Genomic DNA, 23,677 nt, shown 5'->3' on the forward strand with positions numbered 1-23,677 from the left:
TCTCTGCCAGCAGTACCGGGTCTGACTGCTGAAGACAGCGGCCACCTGGGGTGCAGGGCTTGGCGGCTCCGGTGTTCTTCAGCTCCGTTGGTGGTGGAAGCTGTGTGGGATCCGGCTCTTCTCTCGCCAGGCGTCTTCTATCGTCGAGCCTGCCCACACGTCACTTTGTGTATAATTGACAGTCCACCATATTGTTATTGTCTGTACATCGTTGTGCGATTCACAACATTAAATTGTTACTTTTGGCTTATCCATTGTCCGTTCATTAACGCCCCCTGTTGTGGGTCCGTGTCACGACACTTTCACAACACTATTGAGCTCTTTAGTACAAGTAGTACTAGTAGTAGTACTAGTAGCATTAGTTATTGTGAGAGACACTTCTGTGCTGCAGAATTGAGCCAAGCTTGGCACACATATGTTGTGACATACGGGGAGTAACATAGGCTATTGAACACTTTAGTAGTATTATTATTAGTAGTAGTAGTAGTAGTGGTAGTAGTAGTTAAGGGGAGAGAGACAGTTTTGTTTTGCACAATTGAGCCAAACCTGGCACACATATACTTTGACATCAAAGCTTACAAGCAGGTCATTTGTGTTTGACCACATTACACCCATTTTGGCATCTCTTCACTGGCTTCCTGTCCCTGTGAGATCAGATTTTAAGGTTCTGTTACTAGCCTATAAAATTATTCACGGACTAGAAACCTCCCTACTTAGCTGACCTACTTAAACCCTACGTACCGGCCCGGGCTCTGCATTCTCAGGGTGCAGGACTACTTTGTGTCACTAAGGTGAATAAAAGTTCTGCAGGTCACAGAGCTTTCTCTTGTCGTGCCCCTGTTCTGTGGAATGATCTCCCTGCATTCTCTAAAACAGACCTTTTTAGTTATTTTCTGTTTCGTAATGCTAACATACTAGTATAGTATGTTAATATGCTTTTTACTCTTTTAAATTCATTACATTAGTAAAGAGAGTGTGCCACAGCCTCAACTTTATCTAAATTCTGGATCTTTTAGTGAAGCTTAGGGCTAGTGGCAGGTGATCACCACGTTTTTCTTGTTGCTTAATGCTGACAAATTATACTGTATTGGTTGTTTTTCTAATGTCTGATTCTGTTTTTTCTCTCTGTTTGAGGTGCGGCTCCATCCAGAGATGGGAGTGGTGTCTTCTTCTGTAGGCCTCCCGTCCTGTGCACCAGCATGGACTCCCAAAATTTAATGTATGTTCATTTTGTAAATTGTGTCGGTAGCATGGCCCAAGCAGAGGGTCACCCCTTCGAGTCTGGTCTGCTTGAGGTTTCTTCCTCAAATCAACAGAGGGAGTTTTTCCTTACCACTTTTGCCAGTGTTCTTGCTCTGGGGGTTGGTAAGGTTAGACTTTACTTGTGTGAAACGCCTTGAGGCAGCTTTGTTGTGATTTTGGGCTGTATAAATGAAAAAAATTGAAAATAAAATGAATTTGTGGGAGAAACAGCTCCCTGAGGTGAACCATGTGAGTGCCTCGGTCCTGCAATGCCACCACCTCCATCTCCCCCATCTCCATATGGGATGCAGACAGCCCCCCTCTACTCCCATGACCAACCCTGTCTTGGTGTTTTCCCACTTGTCAGCCCAGTGCATTAAAAAAAAGAAAAAAAAGAAAAAAAACTGACAGGTATTTTTATGAGCTTAAAAACAAAAAATATTCACACTGTGTTTCCTGTGACAACAAAATTTAACAGGTCAGACAGCTTTGCACATCGCCATTGAAAGAAGAAGCTTTGACTATGTGAAACTTCTAGTCCAGAAAGGTGCAGATGTGCAAGCTAAAGCCAATGGGAAGTTCTTCAAGTACAATACAGGAACAGGTTTTTATTTTGGTGGGTAATTTTTTTGCTAAAAATTTAGCACATCTACAAACATCTTCTAAATGGGATCAATAAACTCAGTCTTGTTTTTTTGGCTGAACAGGCGAGCTTGCTTTCTCGCTGGCTGCGTGCACCAACCAGCTGAACATCATGTCCTTCCTCATGGAAACAGCCGACTTGACTGACACAGACTCCGAGGGAAACACCGTGCTGCACGCTTTGGTGGTCATAGCTGATAATACAACAGAAAACACTGAGATTATTGCAAAGGCTTATGACGAGATCATCATTCAGCGCCACACCCTCAAGGCAAAAACGGGCAAGGAATGTGTCCAGTTGGAAACCATTAAAAATAATCAGGGGTTGACTCCTCTGAAGTTAGCAGCAAAGCTAGGCAAGATTTGGGTAAGTCTTATTAAATTATTTTGTGAAAGGACCTGATGCATGTGAGCCACAGTGTGCCCAATAACGGTGGGGTTGAAGGCACATTTTTAGAAAGCCGTGTCAGCCGGTCTGCTCTGCGTGGGCCTGATCCTGTCAGATCTCAGACGCTAAGCAGAGTGGGTCCTCTTTGTACTTGGATGGGAGACCTCTTCAGAAGACCAGGCAATGTGTGTGTTTGTCCAGGTAAAACTGGAGTTAGGTCCGGAAGGGTATCCGGTGTAAAACTTGTCAAATCTCAGTGCTTGATCCGCTGTAGCGACCCTCAATAAATGGGAGCAACTACAAACCCTGGCAATAATTATGGAATCACCGGCCTCGGAGGATGTTCATTCAGTTGTTTAATTTGGTAGAAAAAAGCAGATCACAGACATGACACAAAAGTAAAGTCATTTCAAATGGCAACTTTCTGGCTTTAAGAAACACTATAAGAAATCAGGAAAAAAAAATTGTGGCAGTCAGTAACGGTTACTTTTTCAGACCAAGCAGAGGGAAAAAAAATATGGAATCACTCAATTCTGAGGAAAAAATTATGGAATCATGAAAAACAAAAGAACGCTCCAACACATCACTAGTATTTTGTTGCACCACCTCTGGCTTTTATAACAGCTTGCAGTCTCTGAGGCATGGACTTAATGAGTGACAAACAGTACTCTTCATCAATCCAACTTTCTCTGATTGCTGTTGCCAGATCAGCTTTGTAGGTTGGAGCCTTGTCATGGACCATTTTCTTCAACTTCCACCAAAGATTTTCAATTGGATTAAGATCCGGACTATTTGCAGGCCATGACATTGACCCTATGTGTCTTTTTGCAAGGAATGTTTTCACAGTTTTTGCTCTAGGGCAAGATGCATTATCATCTTGAAAAATGATTTCATCATCCCCAAACATCCTTTCAATTGATGGGATAAGAAAAGTGTCCAAAACATCAACATAAACTTGTGCATTTATTGATGATGTAATGACAGCCATCTCCCCAGTGCCTTTACCTGACATGCAGCCCCATATCATCAATGACTGTAAATTTACATGTTCTCTTCAAGCAGTCATCTTTATAAATGTTTCTGGAACAGCACCAAACAAATGTTCCAGCATCATCACCTTGCCCAATGCAGATTCGAGATTCATCACTGAATATGACTTTCATCCAGTCATCCACAGTCCACGATTGCTTTTCCTTAGCCCATTGTAACCTTGTTTTTTTCTGTTTAGGTGTTAATGATGGCTTTCGTTTAGCTTTTCTGTATGTAAATCCAATTTCCTTTAGGCAGTTTCTTACAGTTCGGTCACAGACGTTGACTCCAGTTTCCTCCCATTCGTTCATTTGTTTTGTTGTGCATTTTCGATTTTTGAGACATATTGCTTTAAGTTTTCTGTCTTGACGCTTTGATGTCTTCCTTGGTCTACCAGTATGTTTGCCTTTAACAACCTTCCCATGTTGTTTGTATTTGGTCCAGAGTTTAGACACAGCTGACTGTGAACAACCAACATCTTTTTCAACATTGCGCGATGATTTACCCTCTTTTAAGAGTTTGATAATCCTCTCCTTTGTTTCAATCGACATCTCTCGTGTTGGAGCCATGATTCATGTCAGTCCACTTGGTGCAACAGCTCTCCAAGGTGTGATCACTCCTTTTTAGATGCAGACTAACGAGCAGATCTGATTTGATGCAGGTATTAGTTTTGGGGATGAAAATTTACAGGGTGATTCCATAATTTTTTCCTCAGAATTGAGTGATTCCATATTTTTTCCCTCTGCTTGGTCTAAAAAAGTAACCGTTACTGACTGCCACAATTATCTTTCCTGATTTCTTATAGTGTTTCTTAAAGCCAGAAAGTTGCCGTTTGAAATGAATTTAGTTTTGTGTCATGTCTGTGATCTGCTTTTTTCTACAAAATTAAACAACTGAATGAACATCCTCCGAGGCCGGTGATTCCATAATTATTGCCAGGGGTTGTAAAAGGCAAACAACAACCTTTCTCAAGCACCTCTAACACCATACTCAGTTTTGCACTTTTTGTGCCAAACTACATCTCATGATCACATCTTGGCTGGTTTCCCCAAGCAGTTTTTTCTGGAAGCATTTGGAGCTGCGACCTCCTGTGCAGGTATGGCACTTGTTAAAAGTTTATGTTATTCCCCCTGAAGCTCGGTGAACTCCCAATCACCTCAGTCCAGCCTGCATTCGGCTCAGGACAGGCCGGGGCAGGCCCGGTGCAACTCGATACAACTCCAGTTAAACCCCTGCCTCTGGGTCTGTGGGGCTCATCCAGTACAGTGCATATGGAAAGTATTCACAGCACTTCACTTCTTCAACATTTTATGTTACAGCCTTATTCCAAAATGGAGTAAATTCAGCTCCCCCTCACAATTCTATTCGCAACACCCCATAATGACAACATCAAAAAAGTTTTATTTATTTAATTTTTTGAAGATTTAGGCAAATTTATTAAAAATAAAAAACTAACAAATGACATGTATATAATTATTCACACCATTTGCTCAATACTTTGTTGATGCACCTTTGGCAGCAATTACAGCCTCAAGTCACAAGCTTGGTGCACCTGTCTTTGGGCATTTTTGCCCATTCTTCTTTGCAGCATCTCTTAAGTGCCATAATTTTCAGATCTCTCCAGAGATGTTCAATCAGATTCAGGTCTGGGCTCTGGCTGGGCCACTCGAGGACATTCACAGTGTTGTCCTGAAGCCACTCCTTTGATATCTTGCCTGTGTGCTTAGGGTCATTGTCCTGCTGAAAGACGAACCGTTGCCCCAGTCTGAGATCAAGAGTGCTCTGGAACAGGGTTTCATCGGGGATGTCACTGTACATTGCTGCATTCATCTCTCACTCAATCCTGACCAGTCTCTCAATTCCTGCTGCTGAAAAACATCCCCACAGCATGATGCTGCCACCACCATGCTTCACTGTAGGGATGGTGCCTGGTTTCCTCCAAAAATGACACCTGGCATTCACGCGAAAGAGTTCAATCTTTGTCTCATCAGACCAGAGAATTTTGTTTCTCATGGTCTGAGAGTCCTTTGGGTGCCTTTTGGGAAACTCCAGGTGGGCTGCCATGTTCTCTACCATACAGGCCTTATTTGTGGATTGCTGCAGAGATAGTTGTCCTTCTTGAAGGTTCTCCTCTCTCCACAGGGGAGTGCTGGAGAATCAGGGCTAATCACAGCAAAACAGCCTGAATGAGCGAACCACTAAAACATCGAGCCGACATCGGGAGGGACATTCGGTCAGGTGTGAATGATCCGATGCTTGTGTGTGTGCATGAAACTGTCGCAGCGGGAACACAGTGCGACCAGCTGGAGCATGTGGAACCACATCGCGCAACTGCTGTGGAAAAAAATAAAAATACATGCCACCGGCGGGATTTGAACTTGCAATTTACAAAAGCTCTGATTAACAGACAGAAACTTTACCACTGCACTACCATCACAGTCCTATAAAAGGTGTGTAAAATGCTTGAAATCAACAAGGAGATAAACAGATTTTTTTAAAAAGAGAAATTAGATGATGTACACAAAGAGGAAGTCTTTAATTACGGTGAAAAAAGTGCCATAATTGCCCCTGTTGTGGAAGAAAAAATAAAACCACACACCGTAAAAAAACCACCGCATTTTATTGAATCCCTCTTATCAAGTGGACAATAGAAGTATGAACTGTATGTTCCTCTGTAGATGACCCATGGTCAGTTGTATAGTCATGAAATGACATGAATGATGCAGTGCGATCTTATCATGTCCACATCTGCTGGCCCAGCGTGTCCAGCTGGCCACGCCCACATGTCCGGCCCGACATGCGTGTCCTGTGGACGGCGCGCCACAGGACAGATACCGGGCGATGTGCAACAGAGCTCACGTGAGTAATGTGACATTCAGATCACCAGCTGCGTGTTATGATCTGAGTCTATTTCACCTGGGGTAGCCTGTCAATGTGTGCGCTGTGCACTTGCTTGCTGCAGCCCGTTGCAACAGCGATGTATGTTTTTATGTATGTCCATGTGACGACAGCAAGCAGACATACATGCGTCGCAGTGGACAGCTGTGACGTCCAGAACCAGAGATCTCAACAACTGCTGCTTTATCAAAGAAAACACCTAGGTTTCTCAGGCTAGATTTTGCAGATGAGCTCAAAAGACCTAAATACTGTTTAATCCCCAGAATGAGGTTATCAGGGGCAAGCACCAGCACCTCGGTTTTATTCGAATTTAACTGCAGCGAATTTGCACTGAGCCATTGTTTTATTTTCTCAAGGCAGTTCAGTAGAGAGTCCAATTTCTGGACCTCAGCGGCTTTAAATGAGCAGTAAATTTGGATGTCATCAGCAAATAAATGATAAGAAACATCAACGAACTCCTGGATAATCTTTCCCAAGGGGAAAACATAGAGCAAAAACAAAATTGGCCCCAAAACAGAACCCTGGGGTACACCACATGTCAAATTGGCAGAGTCAGAAATGATCTGATTTACAGTGACACTAAAGCTACGACCTGACAAATAAGAGATGAACCACGCTAGAACAGTCCTTGACAAACCAACCGAATTGCGTAGTCTTGTTTGCAGGGTTTTATGATCAACAGTGTCAAATGCGGAGGAGAGGTCTAATAGGACTAGAACGGTGCATTTCCACAATCTGCAGACATCAAAATGTGAATACTTTCTGAATGCATGGTAACTTCTAAAATGGTGCAAATTTACCTGATACGGGCAATAGTCTCTACATTTCTGCATTTGTACATTTGTGAACTGATCGGAAGTGAAAAATTGTGAATCGGTGCATCTCTAGTTACCACAGTAGATTTTGTACAGATCCGCATTGTGATTTGTTGCAAGTTTTACGTCGGATGCCCTTCCTGACGCAACTCCAGTTGCACATGGAGAATCTCACACATAGCCTCTAATCTTCCCAGGCAGCCTCCCAGCTATCTATTAACCCAGAGCTACTCTGCTTCACTTCTGAGAGCTGACGGCGTCGAGTGTACAGAGAGTGGCACAGCTGCTTTTTATAGTGATGTACAGAGGCATTGATTGTGTCAGTGTCCAAATACTTATGGACCCCAGGCTACGTGCTTCAAAACAGCAGCCTTTTGGTTGTTGTTTTTTTCCATCTCTCCCTACTCTAACCATACTTGATTAGCTTGGTCTGGTGTTGACCAGAATTGGAAGCCCCGGTTATCTTCTCACTTATTGATACTAACTTTGTATATAATTACCAGACAGCCCATTTTACTAAGTCCCTACATGTCCCAGGCTGTGTCATGGGAGACGGTGCTCCTGGCAGAACAAGAATGTGAAACAGTGAGGCCTCCTGCATGTCCCATTCACATGTGATTTAAGAGACACACTGCTGTCAAGGGTCAGTGTTTCCCTTGTGTTTGGCCTTGTTAGTTGTGATGTATAGAACAAATGCGAAGTTCACTGAAATTTAAAAACCTTTTACTATTTTCATGCTAACTGTATGAGAGAACGTTCTTGAAGATGACAAAATGTGCAATATTCCATAATATTCCATGGCACAGTTGTGTTTCAAACCTGATGTGTTATGTTTCTAATATCTTCCTGACCAGCTGTTCAAGCACATATTGCAACGGGAATTTGTGGATGAAGAAACAAAACTGCTGTCAAGGAAGTTCACTGAATGGGTGTACGGGCCAGTCCACTCCTCACTGTATGACATGACGTCCTTGGACACAGATGAAGAGAACTCTGTGTTGGAGATTATTGTCTTTGGAAGTGAAAATCCTGTGAGCAGTAGCCATCTTGATTTTATCATTTTTGCCAGAGAATTTTGTTTTTGCCAGAAAAACTTTTTAAACTGTGATACTCTTTGGTTGCTGTTAGGAGTGATTTTCAAGAAATTTTGAGAAAATGTTGAGACTCCCCTGGGAAAAAACTACTGAATCGCCATACGCAGAACATTTTCACCCACTTGACTACTTAGCAGGTAATAAATAAATCACAGATAGGACCCAAAGCCATTTTTGCTCATATGATCATTCTGGTCCAACCCCAGAGAAGAATAAGGTCCAACCCCTATCAAGGAGAGTAGTTCCAGAGCCAAGGCTATGCTTGGAGGCAAGGCCCACCAGATTTAACTGGTATCGCTCCACATCCTGCACAAGCTCCGGCCTTCCCCCACAGTGAGGTGATGTTCCAAACCCCGACAGCTAGACCCTGCTCCCCAGGTCTGGGCCGCCAAGGCCCTCAACTTTCACTGCCACCCATGGGACAGCGCACTCGACACCAGTGGATCCCCCTGCAGGTGGTGAGCCCACAGAGTGGAGATGGAAGGCCCACGCTGTCTTTTTGGGTGGTCTTTGTCTTTTCTGGGCTCAGTGGCAAGCCCAGCCACCGGGCACTCACTGACGGGCCCTACAGCCAGGCCTGGCTCCAGATGGGGGCCTCAGGCTTCCTCCGGGCCGAGTCACATTTCCTCTACCTGTTCATAGCGGCACACAAACCTCTCCACTATGATAAGGCGATGGTTCCCAGAGAGGGAACCAGACAGTATGTGCCAATTACAGGGGTATCACACTACTCAGCCACACTGGTAAAGTCTACTCCAGGATGCTGGAAAGGAGGGTTTGGCTGATAGTCAAACCTCTGTTTGAAGAGGAACGATGTGGGTTCTGTCCTGGTCATGGAACAACCAACCAGCTCTTCACTCTCACAAGGATCCTGGAGGGTGCCTTGGAGTATGCCCATGCAGTCTACATGTGTTTTGTAGTCCGTATGATCGGGTCCCCCCGGGAGACACTGTGCGAGGTTCTGTGGGAGTATGGACTGAGGGAGTCCCCTCTCAAGGCTATCCAATCTCTGTACTCACAAAGCGAGAGCTGGTTTCGGGTGCTCGGCAATAAGTCGGACTTGTTTTTTCGGTGGCGGTTGGCCTCCTTCAGGGCTGCACCTTGTCACCAATCCTGTTTATGATGTTCATGGACAGGATATTGAGGTGTAGTTGGGTGGAGGTGGGTCTTCAGTTTGGTGGACTCATTGCTGCGTTTTGCAGATGATGTGGTCCTGTTGGCTTCATCGGCCTGTGACCTCCAATGCTCACTGGATCGGTTCACAGCTGACTGTGAAGCGGCTGGAATAAGGATCAGCCCCTCTAAATCTGAGGCCATGGTTCTCAGCAGGAAACCAATGGATTGCCTACTGCGTGTCAGGAATAAGTACCTCAGGGTCTTGTTCACAAGCGAGGGGAGAATGGCCGGAGAATCTGTGCAGCAGGGGAGGTATTGCATTTGCTCTACCATACTGTTGTGACGAAAAGGGAGCTGAGCCAAAAGACAATGCTCTTGATCTACTGGTCAGTCTTCATTCATACTCTCACCTAAGGTCATGACCGAAAGAACTAGATCACGGATGCAAGCAGCCGAAATGGGTTTTCTTCAGGAAGGTGGCAGGTGTCTCCCTTAGGGCCCCTTCACACATAGTACGAATAAGTACAAATCAAGGCGAATCACTGCGGAACAGCTCATATGAGTGAACCACGAAAACATTGAGCTGATGGGCAGGCATGAACGAACCCACTGCAATGGTTTTGTACATGAGTGTGAACGAAACCGTTGCAGTGGGAACACAGTGCGAGGAGTTGGTAAGGTTATACCTTACTTGTGTGAAGTGCCTTGAGGCAACTTTGTTGTGATTTGGGGCTAAATAAATTAAACTAAATTGAAATTAAGCAGCTGGAGTATGTGTAACCACATTGCGCAGCTGCTGTGAAAAAAAAATAATACATGCCATCCACAGGATTTGAACTTGCAATTTACAAAAGGTCTGATTGCCAGCCAGAAACTTTACAACTGCGCTACCATCACTGTCCTGTAAAAGGTGCAGAAAAATACTGAAATCAACAAGGACATAAGTGTATTTTTTAAAAAAGAGAAAAAAGTGCAGTGATAACTGACCAAACAGCGTTTGTACGATGCATTACTGCTGATACATGAGTGAAAGTGGTGTATTTGTTCCACTGTTGGCTTGTCATATAGTCCTGCGGCACACCGCTCACAGGTCACACGTGACCTGTCACACATTCAGATCGCCTGTTGCGTGTCCACATGAACTGACGGTCCGTATCACCTGGGACAGCCTGTCAATGTGCGCGCTGTGAGCACTCTCCAGCCCATCGCAAAAGCGATATATGTTTTTATGTACTTTCATGTGAAGACAGCAAACACACACATGCGGTACGTATTTTGCAGCTGTGACGTCCAGGACTAGAGACAGCCAGCCACACCCCCTGTCCATTCAGCGCACAGACCAAGGTGCCACTCTGTGATCAGATGAGAGGTGCCTCGCCGGAGGGGTTTGGGTGTGTGTGAATCACACGCATGCAAGTGTTGGGGGGAGTGGGGGGATCGCACGAAACACATGCACGTGTTGGGGGGAGTGGGGGGATCGCACGAAACACATGCACATGTGTTGTGGGTGGAGCTGACACTCTGGCAATTTATAATTTTTATAATCTCAATTTTCCCCCTCCTCCTTTTTGTTAAACTTACAATGGTCCTAGTACTGTTAAATTAATATAAAACTATTGTGTGTCATTGAGATCAACCCCACACTCAATCACATCAATCTTTCCAGTTTATTTTCTAATGAGCAATGGTAAAGACAAATGTATCAGAGTAAATATAAACTGTTTGTTTTGGAGATGGGCAGCACGGTGGATTAGTGGTTAGCACTGTTGCCTCACAGCAAGAAAGTCATGGGTTCAGTTCCCACCTGTGGTCTTTCTGTGTGGAGTTTGCATGTTCTCCCTGTGTTTGCATGAGTTCTCTCCTCCCACATCCAAAGAGATGCAGGTTAGGTGGACTGGAAACTTTAAATTGTCCATAAGTGTGGGTGTGAATGTGTTTGTCTATATGTGGCCCTGCGACAGACTGGCATCCTGTCCAGGGTGTACCCCGCCTCATGCTCTATGGCTGCTGGGATAGGCTCCAGCCCCCCGCGACCCTTAATTGGAATAAACGGTTGAAGATGAGTGTGTTTTGGAGATGTAGTGAAGTAATCATGAAAGCTTTCAGAACTCTACACACTTGTTAGGGTTCTTTTATGTGGTGAGTGATCTCAAAAAGAATTGGACAGGAAATGGACTTCAGAGTTTAGATGTTGTAGTGAAAGGTGCCTATACCGATAACAGAGTCATCTAAAAACCCACATCACATGCACCGTTTGAACAAAGAGCCCTGATTTCTACCTGCGCTAACTTTTATTCCTGAGTCAAGCCAGCGCCCATGTATGCGGACCGTAGCCTGTCGTGAATCAGTGGCTATGTGATTGCCTGCAAAGTGAAGTAGGCGGGTAGAAGCGGGTGTCATGCTCATGTTGCGTTCAAGGTGGTATGTAAAACTTTTTTAGTGTATTTGTATGTCGGCGTGCCAAGCAACAAATCAGAGTATTCCATCATGCTGTTCCCATTCTGTTCCAAATAGATGCGAATACTTTGCTTTTATCAATCAGACAGCTAGAAAAAGCAGTTAGGTTAAGATAAGATACTAGCACCAAATACAAGGACATTTTGGATGTGTGTCGGCCATTTTATGGTATGCATCATGGAACACTGACACACATTACACTCCTGATTATCCTGAATTACACAACGCTCCTGCTGACCAAAAACACACACACACACTCTTTGTTACAGTACAAGCTATCCCAGCAGCCCAATCATCTTTATTTCAAGAGGAATTCCGAGCTGTGGCTTCAGCTTTGTGGCCACGTTTCAGCATGGACTCTGTGCTAGTTCTAATTTTATTTTGCTTGTGTCATGTATTGCTTTATACTGTGACGCATTTCTAGTGTATATTTAAATTCAAATCCTTTTAAATATAACTTATACCTTCAAAAAGTCAGCCCAAACAGGAGCATAAAATTTAACATACAAACATGGTTGTAGGAAGCTGTTAAGAAAAAATGTTTAAGATGATATTTACTGTGTGACTATGGGCATTGCACAGCCACACTGGTTTTTCTAGTTATTCAGGTTGTTTGAGCTTCTGCATACATTGAAACTGGGAGGAGCGATGCCTGGAAAAACTAAAATTCCCAAAACAGTTCTACCATGTTTGTGTGGGCATGATGAGATGAATGCGCACTAAGACCAGGCAGGTTTTTGACAATCGGAGATCAACCCACAGCCTTAAGGATGGTGGACCGTCCTCTCCTTCCACTGATCCATGGTCACCAAACTTAAAGTACTGCAACAATGAGAGTAAAAAGGTGTAAGTGGATCTCCAGGACAGACCACACAATGGTAGACTAGACGCACCCACACATATGAAGTCTCATCATACACATAAGTGAAACCACTGTGGGTGTGTACGGCATTTAAACACTTTTTACGTTCACATACAGTAGTGTTCAGAATAATAGTAGTGCTATGTGACTAAAAAGATTAATCCAGATTTTTAGTATATTTCTTATTGTTACATGGGAAACAAGGTACCAGTAGATTCAGTAGATTCTCAGAAATCCAACAAGACCAAGCATTCATGATATGCACACTCTTAAGGCTATGAAATTGGGCTATTAGTAAAAAAAGTAGAAAAGGGGGTGTTCACAATAATAGTAGCATCTGCTGTTGACGCTACAAACTCAAAACTATTATGTTCAAACTGTTTTTTAGCAATCCTGTGAATCACTAAACTAGTATTTTGTTGTATAACCACAGTTTTTCATGATTTCTTCACATCTGCAAGGCATTAATTTTGTTGGTTTGGAACCAAGATTTTGCTGGTTTACTAGTGTGCTTGGGGTCATTGTCTTGTTGAAACACCCATTTCAAGGGCATGTCCTCTTCAGCATAAGGCAACATGACCTCGTCAAGTATTTTGACATATCCAAACTGATCCATGATATTTGGTATGCGATATATAGGCCCAACACCATAGTAGGAGAAACATGCCCATATCATGATGCTTGCACCACCATGCTTCACTGTCTTCACTGTGAACTGTGGCTTGAATTCAGAGTTTGGGGGTCGTCTCACAAACTGTCTGCGGCCCTTGGACCCAAAAAGAACAATTTTACTCTCATCAGTCCACAAAATATTCCTCCATTTCTCTTTAGGCCAGTTGATGTGTTCTTTGGCAAATTGTAACCTCTTCTGCACGTCTTTTATTTAACAGAAGGACTTTGCGGGGGATTCTTGCAAATAAATTAGCTTCAAACAGGCGTCTTCTAATTGTCACAGCACCTACAAGTAACTCCAGACTGTCTTTGATCATCCTGGAGCTGATCAATGGGTGAGCCTTTGCCATTTTGGTTATTCTTCTATCCATTTTGATGGTTGTTTTCCATTTTCTTCCACGTGTCTCTGTTTTTTTTTGTCCATCTTAAAGCATTGGACATCATTGTAGATGAACAGCCTATAATTTTTTGTACCTGCGTATAAGTTTTCCCCTCTCCAGTCAACTTTTTAATCAAACTACGCTGTTCTTCTGAACAATGTCTTGAATGTCCCATTTTCCTCAGGCTTTCAAAGAGAAAAGCATGTTCAACAGGTGCTGGCTTCATCCTTAAATAGGGGACACCTGATTCACAGTTGTTTGTTCCACAAAATTGACGAACTCACTGATTGAATGCCACACTACTATTATTGTGAACACCCCCATCCTACTTTTTTTTTTACTAATAGCCAAATTTCATAGTCATAGGCCAGAGAGGCATGGGGGAGGGGGGTGTATTTATCTGCCTTTTATTTATTTATCTGTTTTTAAGTTTTGTCTACCTCGTCTGAAGTTGTCTGTACTATACAGACCTTGACCATCTGAATTTCCCTTCTGGGATAATAAAGTTAACTTTGACTTAAGAGTGTGCATATCATGAATGCTTGGTCTTGTTGGATTTGTGAGAATCTACTGAATCTACTGGTACCTTGTTTCCCATGTAACAATAAGAAATATACTCAAAACCTGGATTAATCTTTTTAGTCACATAGCACTACTATTATTCTGAACACTACTATATGGGACCAGAGTTGTACCAGAGTCACATTTTAACATAATGTTTATTATATTAAAACACAATACAGATTATCATATTAATATGTGAAAAATATCAAGTTAAAATGTAAAACTTACCACATTAAATCATGAATCTTATGTTTTAATGTGATACTGATCTTTTTTTGAAATGGTGTGACAGCTTTACACAACTTGCAGCTCCTGCACTCGCTATTTTATGGGGCTAATTGTTATACACAAATACTGAACATTAGAAATACATGGTTAAATTATTTAGGAATATTGTAAACTGTGTAACAGCCTGATATTATTCACAGGACGGACTACACGGTGACGACGGCAACGGAAATAGACTACGAGAACACCAGAACTCCAGGAAACGAGGAGAAGATCCTCCGAAAGTGTGCATGTGGATGGGAGAAAGTGACCACGTACAGAGGCGTCCGAATCCACCAGGGGAAAGTGAAGTGTGGCCAGAATGGCCAACAGCAACCTTGTACTGCGACAGCAGGTGAGACAAGAGGGACCAAAAGCCAGGGCAAAAACCACAGAGCCAATGGACCCAACGTTGCTGGAGGCATGAGAGTGACAGAGGAAGAAGGTCCACTGGTAGAGAACGAGCCCTTACGTGAGCATGAAGACCCAGTCCTCACCACCTCAGACAGAACAGAGCCAAACGCAGAGACTAAGATACCAGCCAGAAGAATTAAGATCAAGTGGCCAAAGTCAAGCGAAGTAGAGACATGGCGTGCACTGGATGCAAACATGATCAAGACCCAAGAGGAATCACTGCATGGAGGGGTGGAGGCTAAGCTCAATCTGATTGGGGACATCATATACCAGACCTGTAAGGACAGGTTTGGTGAGTTTGTCCCCAGACAGAGGACCACCATAAGAGAGAAGGGAAGGAGGGAAAAGGAAATCCTCCAGCTGGTGCAGAGGCCTTGGCAACTCTGCAAGAACTGGAGAAAGGCAACACAAGCAGAGAAAGAAGGGCTGAAATTCCTGTGGGAGGAGGTCAGGAAAAGACTTGCTGGGCTTCACAGAGCTGAACGCATTCGGAAATGCAACAGGCGGAAGGAAAAAGAGCGAGCTAGTTTCTTCAAGGATCCCTTTAAGCATGCCAGACAGCTGCTGGAGGAAAAGAAGACTGGCAAGCTTGAAACCACCAGGGAGCTGTTGGAACAACATATCAGAGAACAGTACAGTGATCCGCAAAGGAGCGTCCCCCTAGGAACACCAGGATATGTACCTCAGCCCGCACAGCCAACATTGGAGTTCAACACCATGCCTCCTAAGCTCAGTGAGATCAGGCAAGTCGTGGAGAAGGCAAGGTCCTCTTCTGTACCAGGCCCTAACGGAGTCCCCTACAAGCTCTATAAGAACTGCCCCAAGGTACTAGAGTTGCTATGGTACCTAATGAGAACTGCCTGGAAAAAGCAGCTCATTCCATCTGAGTGGCAAAGAGCGGTAGCAGTTTTCATCCCTAAAGAAGCCAACTCCAAAGACATCAGCCAATTCCGTAACATCGCTCTACTGAACGTAGAAGGAAAAATCTTCTTCTCAGTACTAGCCAGGAGGATGACCAACTACCTGCTTGGGAATGGCTACATCGACACCAACTGCCAGAAAGCAGGAGTGCCAGGATTTCCTGGATGTGTAGAGCACTCCACAATGATCTGGGACCAGATCCAGAAGGCCAAGATAGAAAAGACCGACCTGCATGTCATCTGGCTCAACCTTGCGAATGCGTATGGATCAGTCCCGCACCAGCTGATCAACTACGCCATGGACTTCTTCCACATGCCCACCTGTGTTAAGAACTTGGTAGCACATTATTTTAACAACCTGCAGATGCGCTTCTCCGTGCAGGACTTCACCACTGGGTGGCAGCAGCTGGAAGTTGGAATTGCGAAGGGATGTGCCATTTCTTCCATTCTGTTTGTCGCAGCATTTGAGATAATTCTCATTGGTGCTAGGCAAATGGTGGGAGGGATCAAGCTACCAACTGGTCAAAGGCTTCCCGCACTAAGGAGCTAAATGGACGACATCACCACCCTCCTTCAGACAGCAGCATGCACATCAAGACTGCTGAAGAGGATGGATGAGTTGATGTCATGGGCAAGAATGAAGATCAAGCCCTCCAAGTCTCGCAGCCTGTCAGTCAGGAGAGGAGTCAGGAACGACAGCACCACCTTTGTCGTCAGAGGGGAGAAGATACCACTCCTCGCAGAGCAGTCCATCAAAAGTCTGGGGAGGCAGTACACCACAGACCTGTCTGATAAGCAGATGGGGAAAACCATCATGAAACAGCTCTGTGATGGCCTGGCAAGGATTGACCAAAGCCAACTCCCTGGGAAATACAAGGTCTGGTGCTACCAATTTACGCTCTACCAGAGGGTAATGTGGCCCCTGAAAATGAGTGAGATCCCCTCATCGACTGTGAGTAAGATGGATGGGAAAGCCAACTCATTCATCCGAAAGTGGATGGGGCTGCCACGGTGCCTATCTGAAGCCGGCCTCTTCGTGACTGCGCTAAGAGCTGTAGTTTGCAGTCAGTTTTAAGACAGTATAGCACAAATATTGTTTCCTCTGCTGCTCTGAGAACTGGAACAACAAGGCCTGCTCATTTGTCTTTGCTATATACTGAAAATGAATATGGAAAGACAATTTAGCATGTTAGCTTTATCTGCTAGTATTTACATATTTGTGTTAAGCAGCTTAGTACCTTTTATATTATATGACCCAATTTTGGGGTAAGCAAAAATACTTGAACATGTAAGTGTCAAGTTTTTCTTGAAATCCACACTTCACACTGAAATCTCAACACATTAAACCACCGCGGCTTCGCTGGCTTTATTTCTTCCGCGGCTTTAAACACAGTCATTTTGAAACCGTTATCCAACTTTTAACTTTTTGTTCGTCTGCAAAATCACTCTTTTGTGAGCTCACGTACTGCATAACATTCGTCTTGTGTGCGAATATATTGCGTCAGATTGTGCCTCATAAACATTCTTTTACAGCTGCTTATAAGAAGGAATGAACATGGAACTGTTTTACCAAGCTATTACAATAAAAACATTACAAATAATTACCTTTTAAGCTGTTCCAAATACGTTCTCCACCTCAGCGCACAAGACAGATAGAGGGAAAAAAGCTCCAAATGTCCTCTGTGATTCCAGAAGTGATTAGAGGTGTTTTCAACACCCAAGCTCTGACAGAAAATGATTAATCTGCTACAAAATAATTACTTTATATACAGCATCTGACGCACTAAACAGGTGGGATTGTAATGCGGAAGAGGGCTGAGCCTGTCCAAAATAGCCTGTCCTGTCTTCGTAGCTGCCAGGTGCTTGGATAATGGGCTTTTAACAGCCTCATCCTTAACAAACAAACAAACATGCCTTTAAAATCCTCATTTGTCCTCGTCGTACTCCGTACACAAACTGTCCCATGCTGTTGTCGTTAAATTTTTAACTTCTTGAAATTAGTGCCACACTCAGAGATGAGCCTCTTTAGCTGAAAATCTCCTGCCTCTAAGAGCCTCTCAGAGCCACATTCTCCCACGATTTTTGAATAACTGGACTCGTACCCCCCCCCCCCCCCCAAAAAAAAACATGCTACGTGGTTCATTATTCATCCTTCATTATTCGGTGGGACCAGGGCTTAACATTGTGGAGAAAAATCCCAAAACAGCCAGTGCTATCACCAGCTACAGTGAGAACCCACCATTTGAAGATTTCAAGAGCAGAAAGACACAGAAGCCATACTACAAGATGCAAAACACTCATCAGCACTCATACTCAGAATGTCATATTGGAAATTAAAAAAAAGATGATCTAAACATTTCTGCAAAAAAGTTTTGTTGATGAGACCAAGATTAACCTTGAACAAAGTGAATGAAAGTTCAAAAGACTGAAGAAGAAATAATTGTCTCATGATTCAAAACATGTAAAGGCACCTCTGAAAGTTGGTGGAGGTAAAGTCAAGACTTTGGCTTGCAAGGTTGCTACTGGAACAAGCTCAGGTCACTTCAAGTCTTAGAAAATATGCTGGATCTTGGATGGCATTCACCCAGACAGACAACTGGTGCATCCTTACCTCTTGAAAGTAGCCAGAAAGACCTGGTATGAGTAGACAACAAAAAGACAGACAGCCATAACTTTGGCCAAAGTGAATGACCTCTGGCAAATTTGACCTTATTGGGTAATTGCGGAACCAACCTCCTTATATGTGCCAAGTGTGGTGCACATTAGGCCAGAAAATGCCAATGACCTTAAGATTTGCAAAACATACCCTTTAAGGCAGGGCTACAACATCCTCCAGCACGGTAGCTTAGTGGTTAGCACTGTTGTCTCACAGTGAGAAGGTCCTGGGATTGCTTCTTGCCTGGTCCTTTCTGTTATGGAGTTTGCATGTTCTCCCCATGTTTCCGCGAACTCGTTCTCTCATGGTTCTCCGGTGTCCTCCCACTTCCAAAAACATGCAGATTAGGTGAACTGGCAATTTTACATTGACAATAGGTGTGAGCTAATTGGAATAAGTAGGTACAGCAAATGAATGACTGCGCAGGTCTTCTCTTGAAGGGCACCCGAAAGGTGTGAACAGCCACTGAGGAGCTTCAAAACACCAGATCCGTTGTGGGTAGAGTTTTTGAGTTATTGTCCACAAAAGTTGGCTAGGATGGACCAATCCACCCATCTACATTTTTGGCTGTCCGAACAATTAAATGTAACAGCACTGACAGCAGAATCAGTGCTTTTGAATACAGTTCAGGTTTATTTATGTCACCACAAACAGAAACTACAGAATTTACAAAGACCCAACATTCCCCCAAGAGCAAGCACAGGGTGTAACTCTCTTTAAACAAAAAGAAACCTGATGTAGAACCAGAGTCTACGGAAAGGACATCTGACAGGAGTGGATTGACAGAGGGGTGGAAGGAGAGAATGAAATGTTCTTACAGTAGATTTTGATTTATGTATATTTTTCAGAGCCGTCACGAGATGCTGCAGTTTGAGCCTCTGCGCAGTCTTCTTGAGGATAAATGGGACAAGTTTGCTTCTAAACTGTTCTTGATGAATTTTCTGTTTTACGTGGTATATTTGGGAATCTTCACTGCTGTGGCCTTCTATAGAAAAGAAGGAAAGGTAAGTTAAAACACGCTATATAAAATCAGCACAAAAGGATTTTTACAACTCTATCAGCCTAAACATCTGGTTCAAACCTACTAACCTGCAGCCACCGTTTCCCATTGAAAAATTCCCCGATGATTACTTGCGTTGTGCTGGTGAGCTAATCAGCGTTCTTGGAGGAGTGTACTTTTTCATTAAATCGGTGAGAAAGTTATATCTTGTGCAGTATTTTACATGAGAGGAACATAGAAAATATCAATGTAATGGTGCTTTTATGTTTTACTTTAAAAACAGATAATTATTTTCAAGAGAAACCCCCCAAACTGGAAGGCCCTATATGTTGATGGATTCAGTGAAATGCTGTTGTAAGTATTGAGATATTTTATGGTTAAATTACCACCATAAATTACCACGTATTAATGAAATAACCCTGTGTATATATCCCCAGGATGAATACAGCTAACATTACATTAAAATAAATTAAAATGCAATATGTGTGATGTCTACAAAACTAGAGATCACAGTTGGGGCAAAATGGAGACCTGAGTTGTCTAGTCTTCAAAGGCCTATACTAGAGCTGGGTATTAACTCAAATTTCAAGAATCGATTTGATTCCGATTCATAAGATTCAGAATCGATTAGATTCAATCCCATATTGATTTGGGTTAGTGTTATTAAAACCATTTTTTTTTTAGCTGTTACCTGATTGTCTAGTTATGCAACATATTAATAATAGTATTATATTGACATTTGACAGCAAATTAATGATTTATTGGTAGTTAATAATGATGGCTATAAGACTGGTAAAAATGGCAAGGACCAATCCCCCTCCAGAATGATAGACTAGTATTTTTATTTTACAAACATGCTGTAGGGCAGAATTACTCAACAGATGCAGGGCAGCCAAAAGAGGTCACCAGAGGTCTCTACACCTGGTTCATTGCTCCTGACATGTTTCTACACTCTTCCATGTTTTGGCTGGCTGCCTTGGTTTATTTGGGCTTGAAAGTAAAGCTGTAACAAAGATTAAAAAAAAAAAACTATGGCTTTAAATCACAAAATTTGGCCCCTCAAACTACAGGCTTCAGAGGGTTATAAATTTAAAAATCTTCTAGTGGAGGATGCCCCCGGTCCCCCTAAAATACTCGCGCTCCAAAAAAACTTTTCTCAAAGCCGTGGGAAAAGTTCTCGGGGAAAAGTTCTCCTGCGGCTGTGGGAAAAGAGAACTTTTTTCGCCTGCAGGAGAATTTTTCCCATAGCTGCGCAAGCAAGTGCTGGGGGTAAAGTTCTCCCACAATCCACACCAGAGAACCTTGGTGCGCTGTCCCATGGAAAAGACACGTTATGAGGAATGAAAAACAAACAAACCCCCCCCCCAAAAAAAAAAAAAAAACTACTGTGGATGATTCCCTTTTCGTGTCTACAACAACAGACTCCCGGTAGTCACAAGTGACATCTTTAAATGGCTTTGACATAGGTTGATGAATACATTGTAGACCCACTGCTTCGAAATGAGAACCATTGGGTGCACAATCAATACAGAGATATGATCATTTTCCTGTTACACACCCTCGGAAACAGCATAGTGCTGCAATACCTGTTTCTGTGAACAGGTATTGCAGCATTTTCTGAGAGGTTTGTCAAGACTCAAAGAATGGTGAACAACAAAGAGTTGCAGAAAAATTAATTGTACATTTTGAACAATCAGATATTGTTGATACCCTTGGATAGCACTCCCTGAGCTATAAAAGTTTTACTAAATAAGTTGAGAGAATGGAAAATACAAATACAAAATCTGCAGTGATTCTTACATTTACCTTGACTTGTATTTCATTGCAAGCAGTATGAACCCAAGATTTTTTCATGTTTTTTTTCCAGGTCAGCTTAATTTAATCATTTCAGGCCTGCAACATATTCCACAAAAAGCTGAGACACTGAAGCATTCACCACTTTGTAATGTTGTCATTCATTCTCATAACACTTAATATGTTTTTGGTATTGAGGATATCGAGCCATGAAATGTTTTGTGTTTTCTCATTCTTCCTGCAAACATGTTTTAGGGCCCCTTCACACATAGTATGAATAAATACAAATCACAGCAGAACAGCTCGTATCAGCGAACCACAAAAACATTGAGCCAACGGGCAGGTGTGAATGATGCTGCTACGATGGTTTCATGCACATGGGAACACAGTGCGAGCAGCTGCGCAATGTGAAACCACATTGCGCAGCTGCTGTGAAAAAAATACATGCTGCGATGGTTTCGTGCACGTGGGAACACAGTGCGAGGTGCTGTGAAAATAAATAAAATATAAAGTACATGCCACCCATGGATTCGAACTTGCAATTTCCAAAAGCTCTGATTGCCAGCCATAAACTTTACCACTGAGCTACCATCACTGCCCTGTAAAAGGTGTGGGAAAATGCCTGATATCAAGAAGGACATGGACGTATTAAAAAAAATAAATAAATAAAACCACACACCACATAAAAACACTGCATTTTATTGAATCCCTCTTATCAAATGGGCAATACAAGTATGAACCGTCTGTTCCTCTGTAGATGAGCCATGGTCACAGATGTACAGTCTTGAAATGATATGAATGATGAAGTAGTGTGCTCTTATCATGTACACATCTGCTGGCAGTGTGTCCAGCTGGCCCCGCATGCATCTCTGGCCCAACACGTGTGTCTTGTGGACGGCGTGCCGCAGGACAGACACCGTGTCATGTGGAACAGCGCTCACGTCACATGACATTCAGATCACCCGCTACGTGTTATGATCTGACGGTCCATTTCACCTGGGGTAGCCTGTCAATGTGTGCGGCGGTCGGTCACTTGCTGCAGCCCATTGCAACAGCAATATATGTTTCCATATATGTCCACGTGAGGACAGCAAGCAGACACATGGACATGTCTGTCAAAACACGGTATGTGTTCTGCAGCTGTGACGTCCAGAACCAGAGATCTCAACACCTGCAGCTGTCGACGGACACACGCCATCATTCAGGTGGGGGGAGCGCAACACACGCACGATTCACATGCACGGCATGTGTGTGTGGGGGGAGCTGAAACTCTGGCACTTTACATGTGTGCTGCTGTTTTGCAACGGCACACTCGTTTTGGCACTTAAGCCCCTTTCACACTGGGCCTGCTTCGAGTTGCGTCGTGCAGTGTCACGATAACACCATGTGGAAGTAACCTAGTGCTGAGACGATGCAGCTCAACGCCACAACAGCCCGAGGGACACAAAAGACAAAGCAAATTGGATGCCAAAAGTGAAACGTTTAATTTTTTTGGCATCCTGTGCTCGATGCAGAAATTAAGTGGTTTCAATGCAAGTCAGGGCAACGCGACAGCACTCAATGTGACTGGAAGCCACACCCTCACAATACAACGTTACCTGACACCAATTTATCATTCCTGCTGTTTTCCATTGTTCCCGATGTATAAATCATGCAGGATTGTTTTTATACAGTATACACAATGCAGTAAAAACTACACGCTCAAAGAGCATGGAAAAAAAAAAATGCTGATTGCAGCCTGACTGCTGCTGCAGCAGCTCCTCACTCTTAAATTTGCTCACAATTGTTTTTGAATAAAGTCCAAAGTCCTGCTCACAGACTGATTGCCAGAGACAGGACATGTCCACATCCAGTAAAAAGTCAGGACATCTCCAGTCCACTCACAGACGATTTGTTCGCTCGCGCACATGTGAACAATTAAAAGAAAAAACTGGCTGGCTGCTGCAGTTCCTCGCTCTCCCGTCAAACTCTCATAATTGTGTTAAAGAAAAGACAAAAAGGGACATACATCCTGCTCACAGGCTGATTGCATGAGACTGGACATGTCCACCTCAAGTATAACTTGACATCTCCACATTTACTCACGGACAGTTCGTACACGTGCGCGTGCACACACCTCGCGGTCAAAGGAAGAAAGATAAACTATAGCAGAAATCAGAGTGCAGACCTGCAGCTCAGTACAAGAACAAATATAAAGTAGAAGAAAAATCAGAGTGCACAGTCTGGCTGCAGTCAGTCTGCAGGTTCTCCTCTGTGCTGCCACCTCCTCTCCCTCCACTATGCGCACCTGACGCAGACATTCCTGCGTCGTCATGACGCCACATGATGCAGTACGGGACTGTCATTGCATTTTTCATTTCAAATGTTTTCACAAACTCTCTATTGGGGATAAGTCAGGATTGCAGGCAGGACAGTACAGTAACTTAACCCGCTCTTTCACAGCCATGCCTTTGTAATGTGTGCAGAA

General features: G+C 43.4%; 1 protein-coding gene across 1 annotated transcript in view; it reads left to right on the plus strand.

Annotated features, from left to right (window-relative positions):
• LOC117508732 (transient receptor potential cation channel subfamily V member 1-like) overlaps positions 1 to 23,677 on the plus strand; it is a 53,360-nt gene that overhangs the window by 20,538 nt on the left and 9,145 nt on the right. The window contains 6 exon segments of the mRNA XM_034168552.1: positions 1,721 to 1,858; positions 1,950 to 2,251; positions 7,869 to 8,045; positions 19,265 to 19,420; positions 19,512 to 19,607; positions 19,700 to 19,770. Coding sequence (XP_034024443.1) covers positions 1,721 to 1,858; positions 1,950 to 2,251; positions 7,869 to 8,045; positions 19,265 to 19,420; positions 19,512 to 19,607; positions 19,700 to 19,770 — 940 coding nt within the window.

Source organism: Thalassophryne amazonica, chromosome 4, assembly GCF_902500255.1.
Source record: "Thalassophryne amazonica chromosome 4, fThaAma1.1, whole genome shotgun sequence".
Classification (NCBI taxonomy): domain Eukaryota; kingdom Metazoa; phylum Chordata; class Actinopteri; order Batrachoidiformes; family Batrachoididae; genus Thalassophryne; species Thalassophryne amazonica.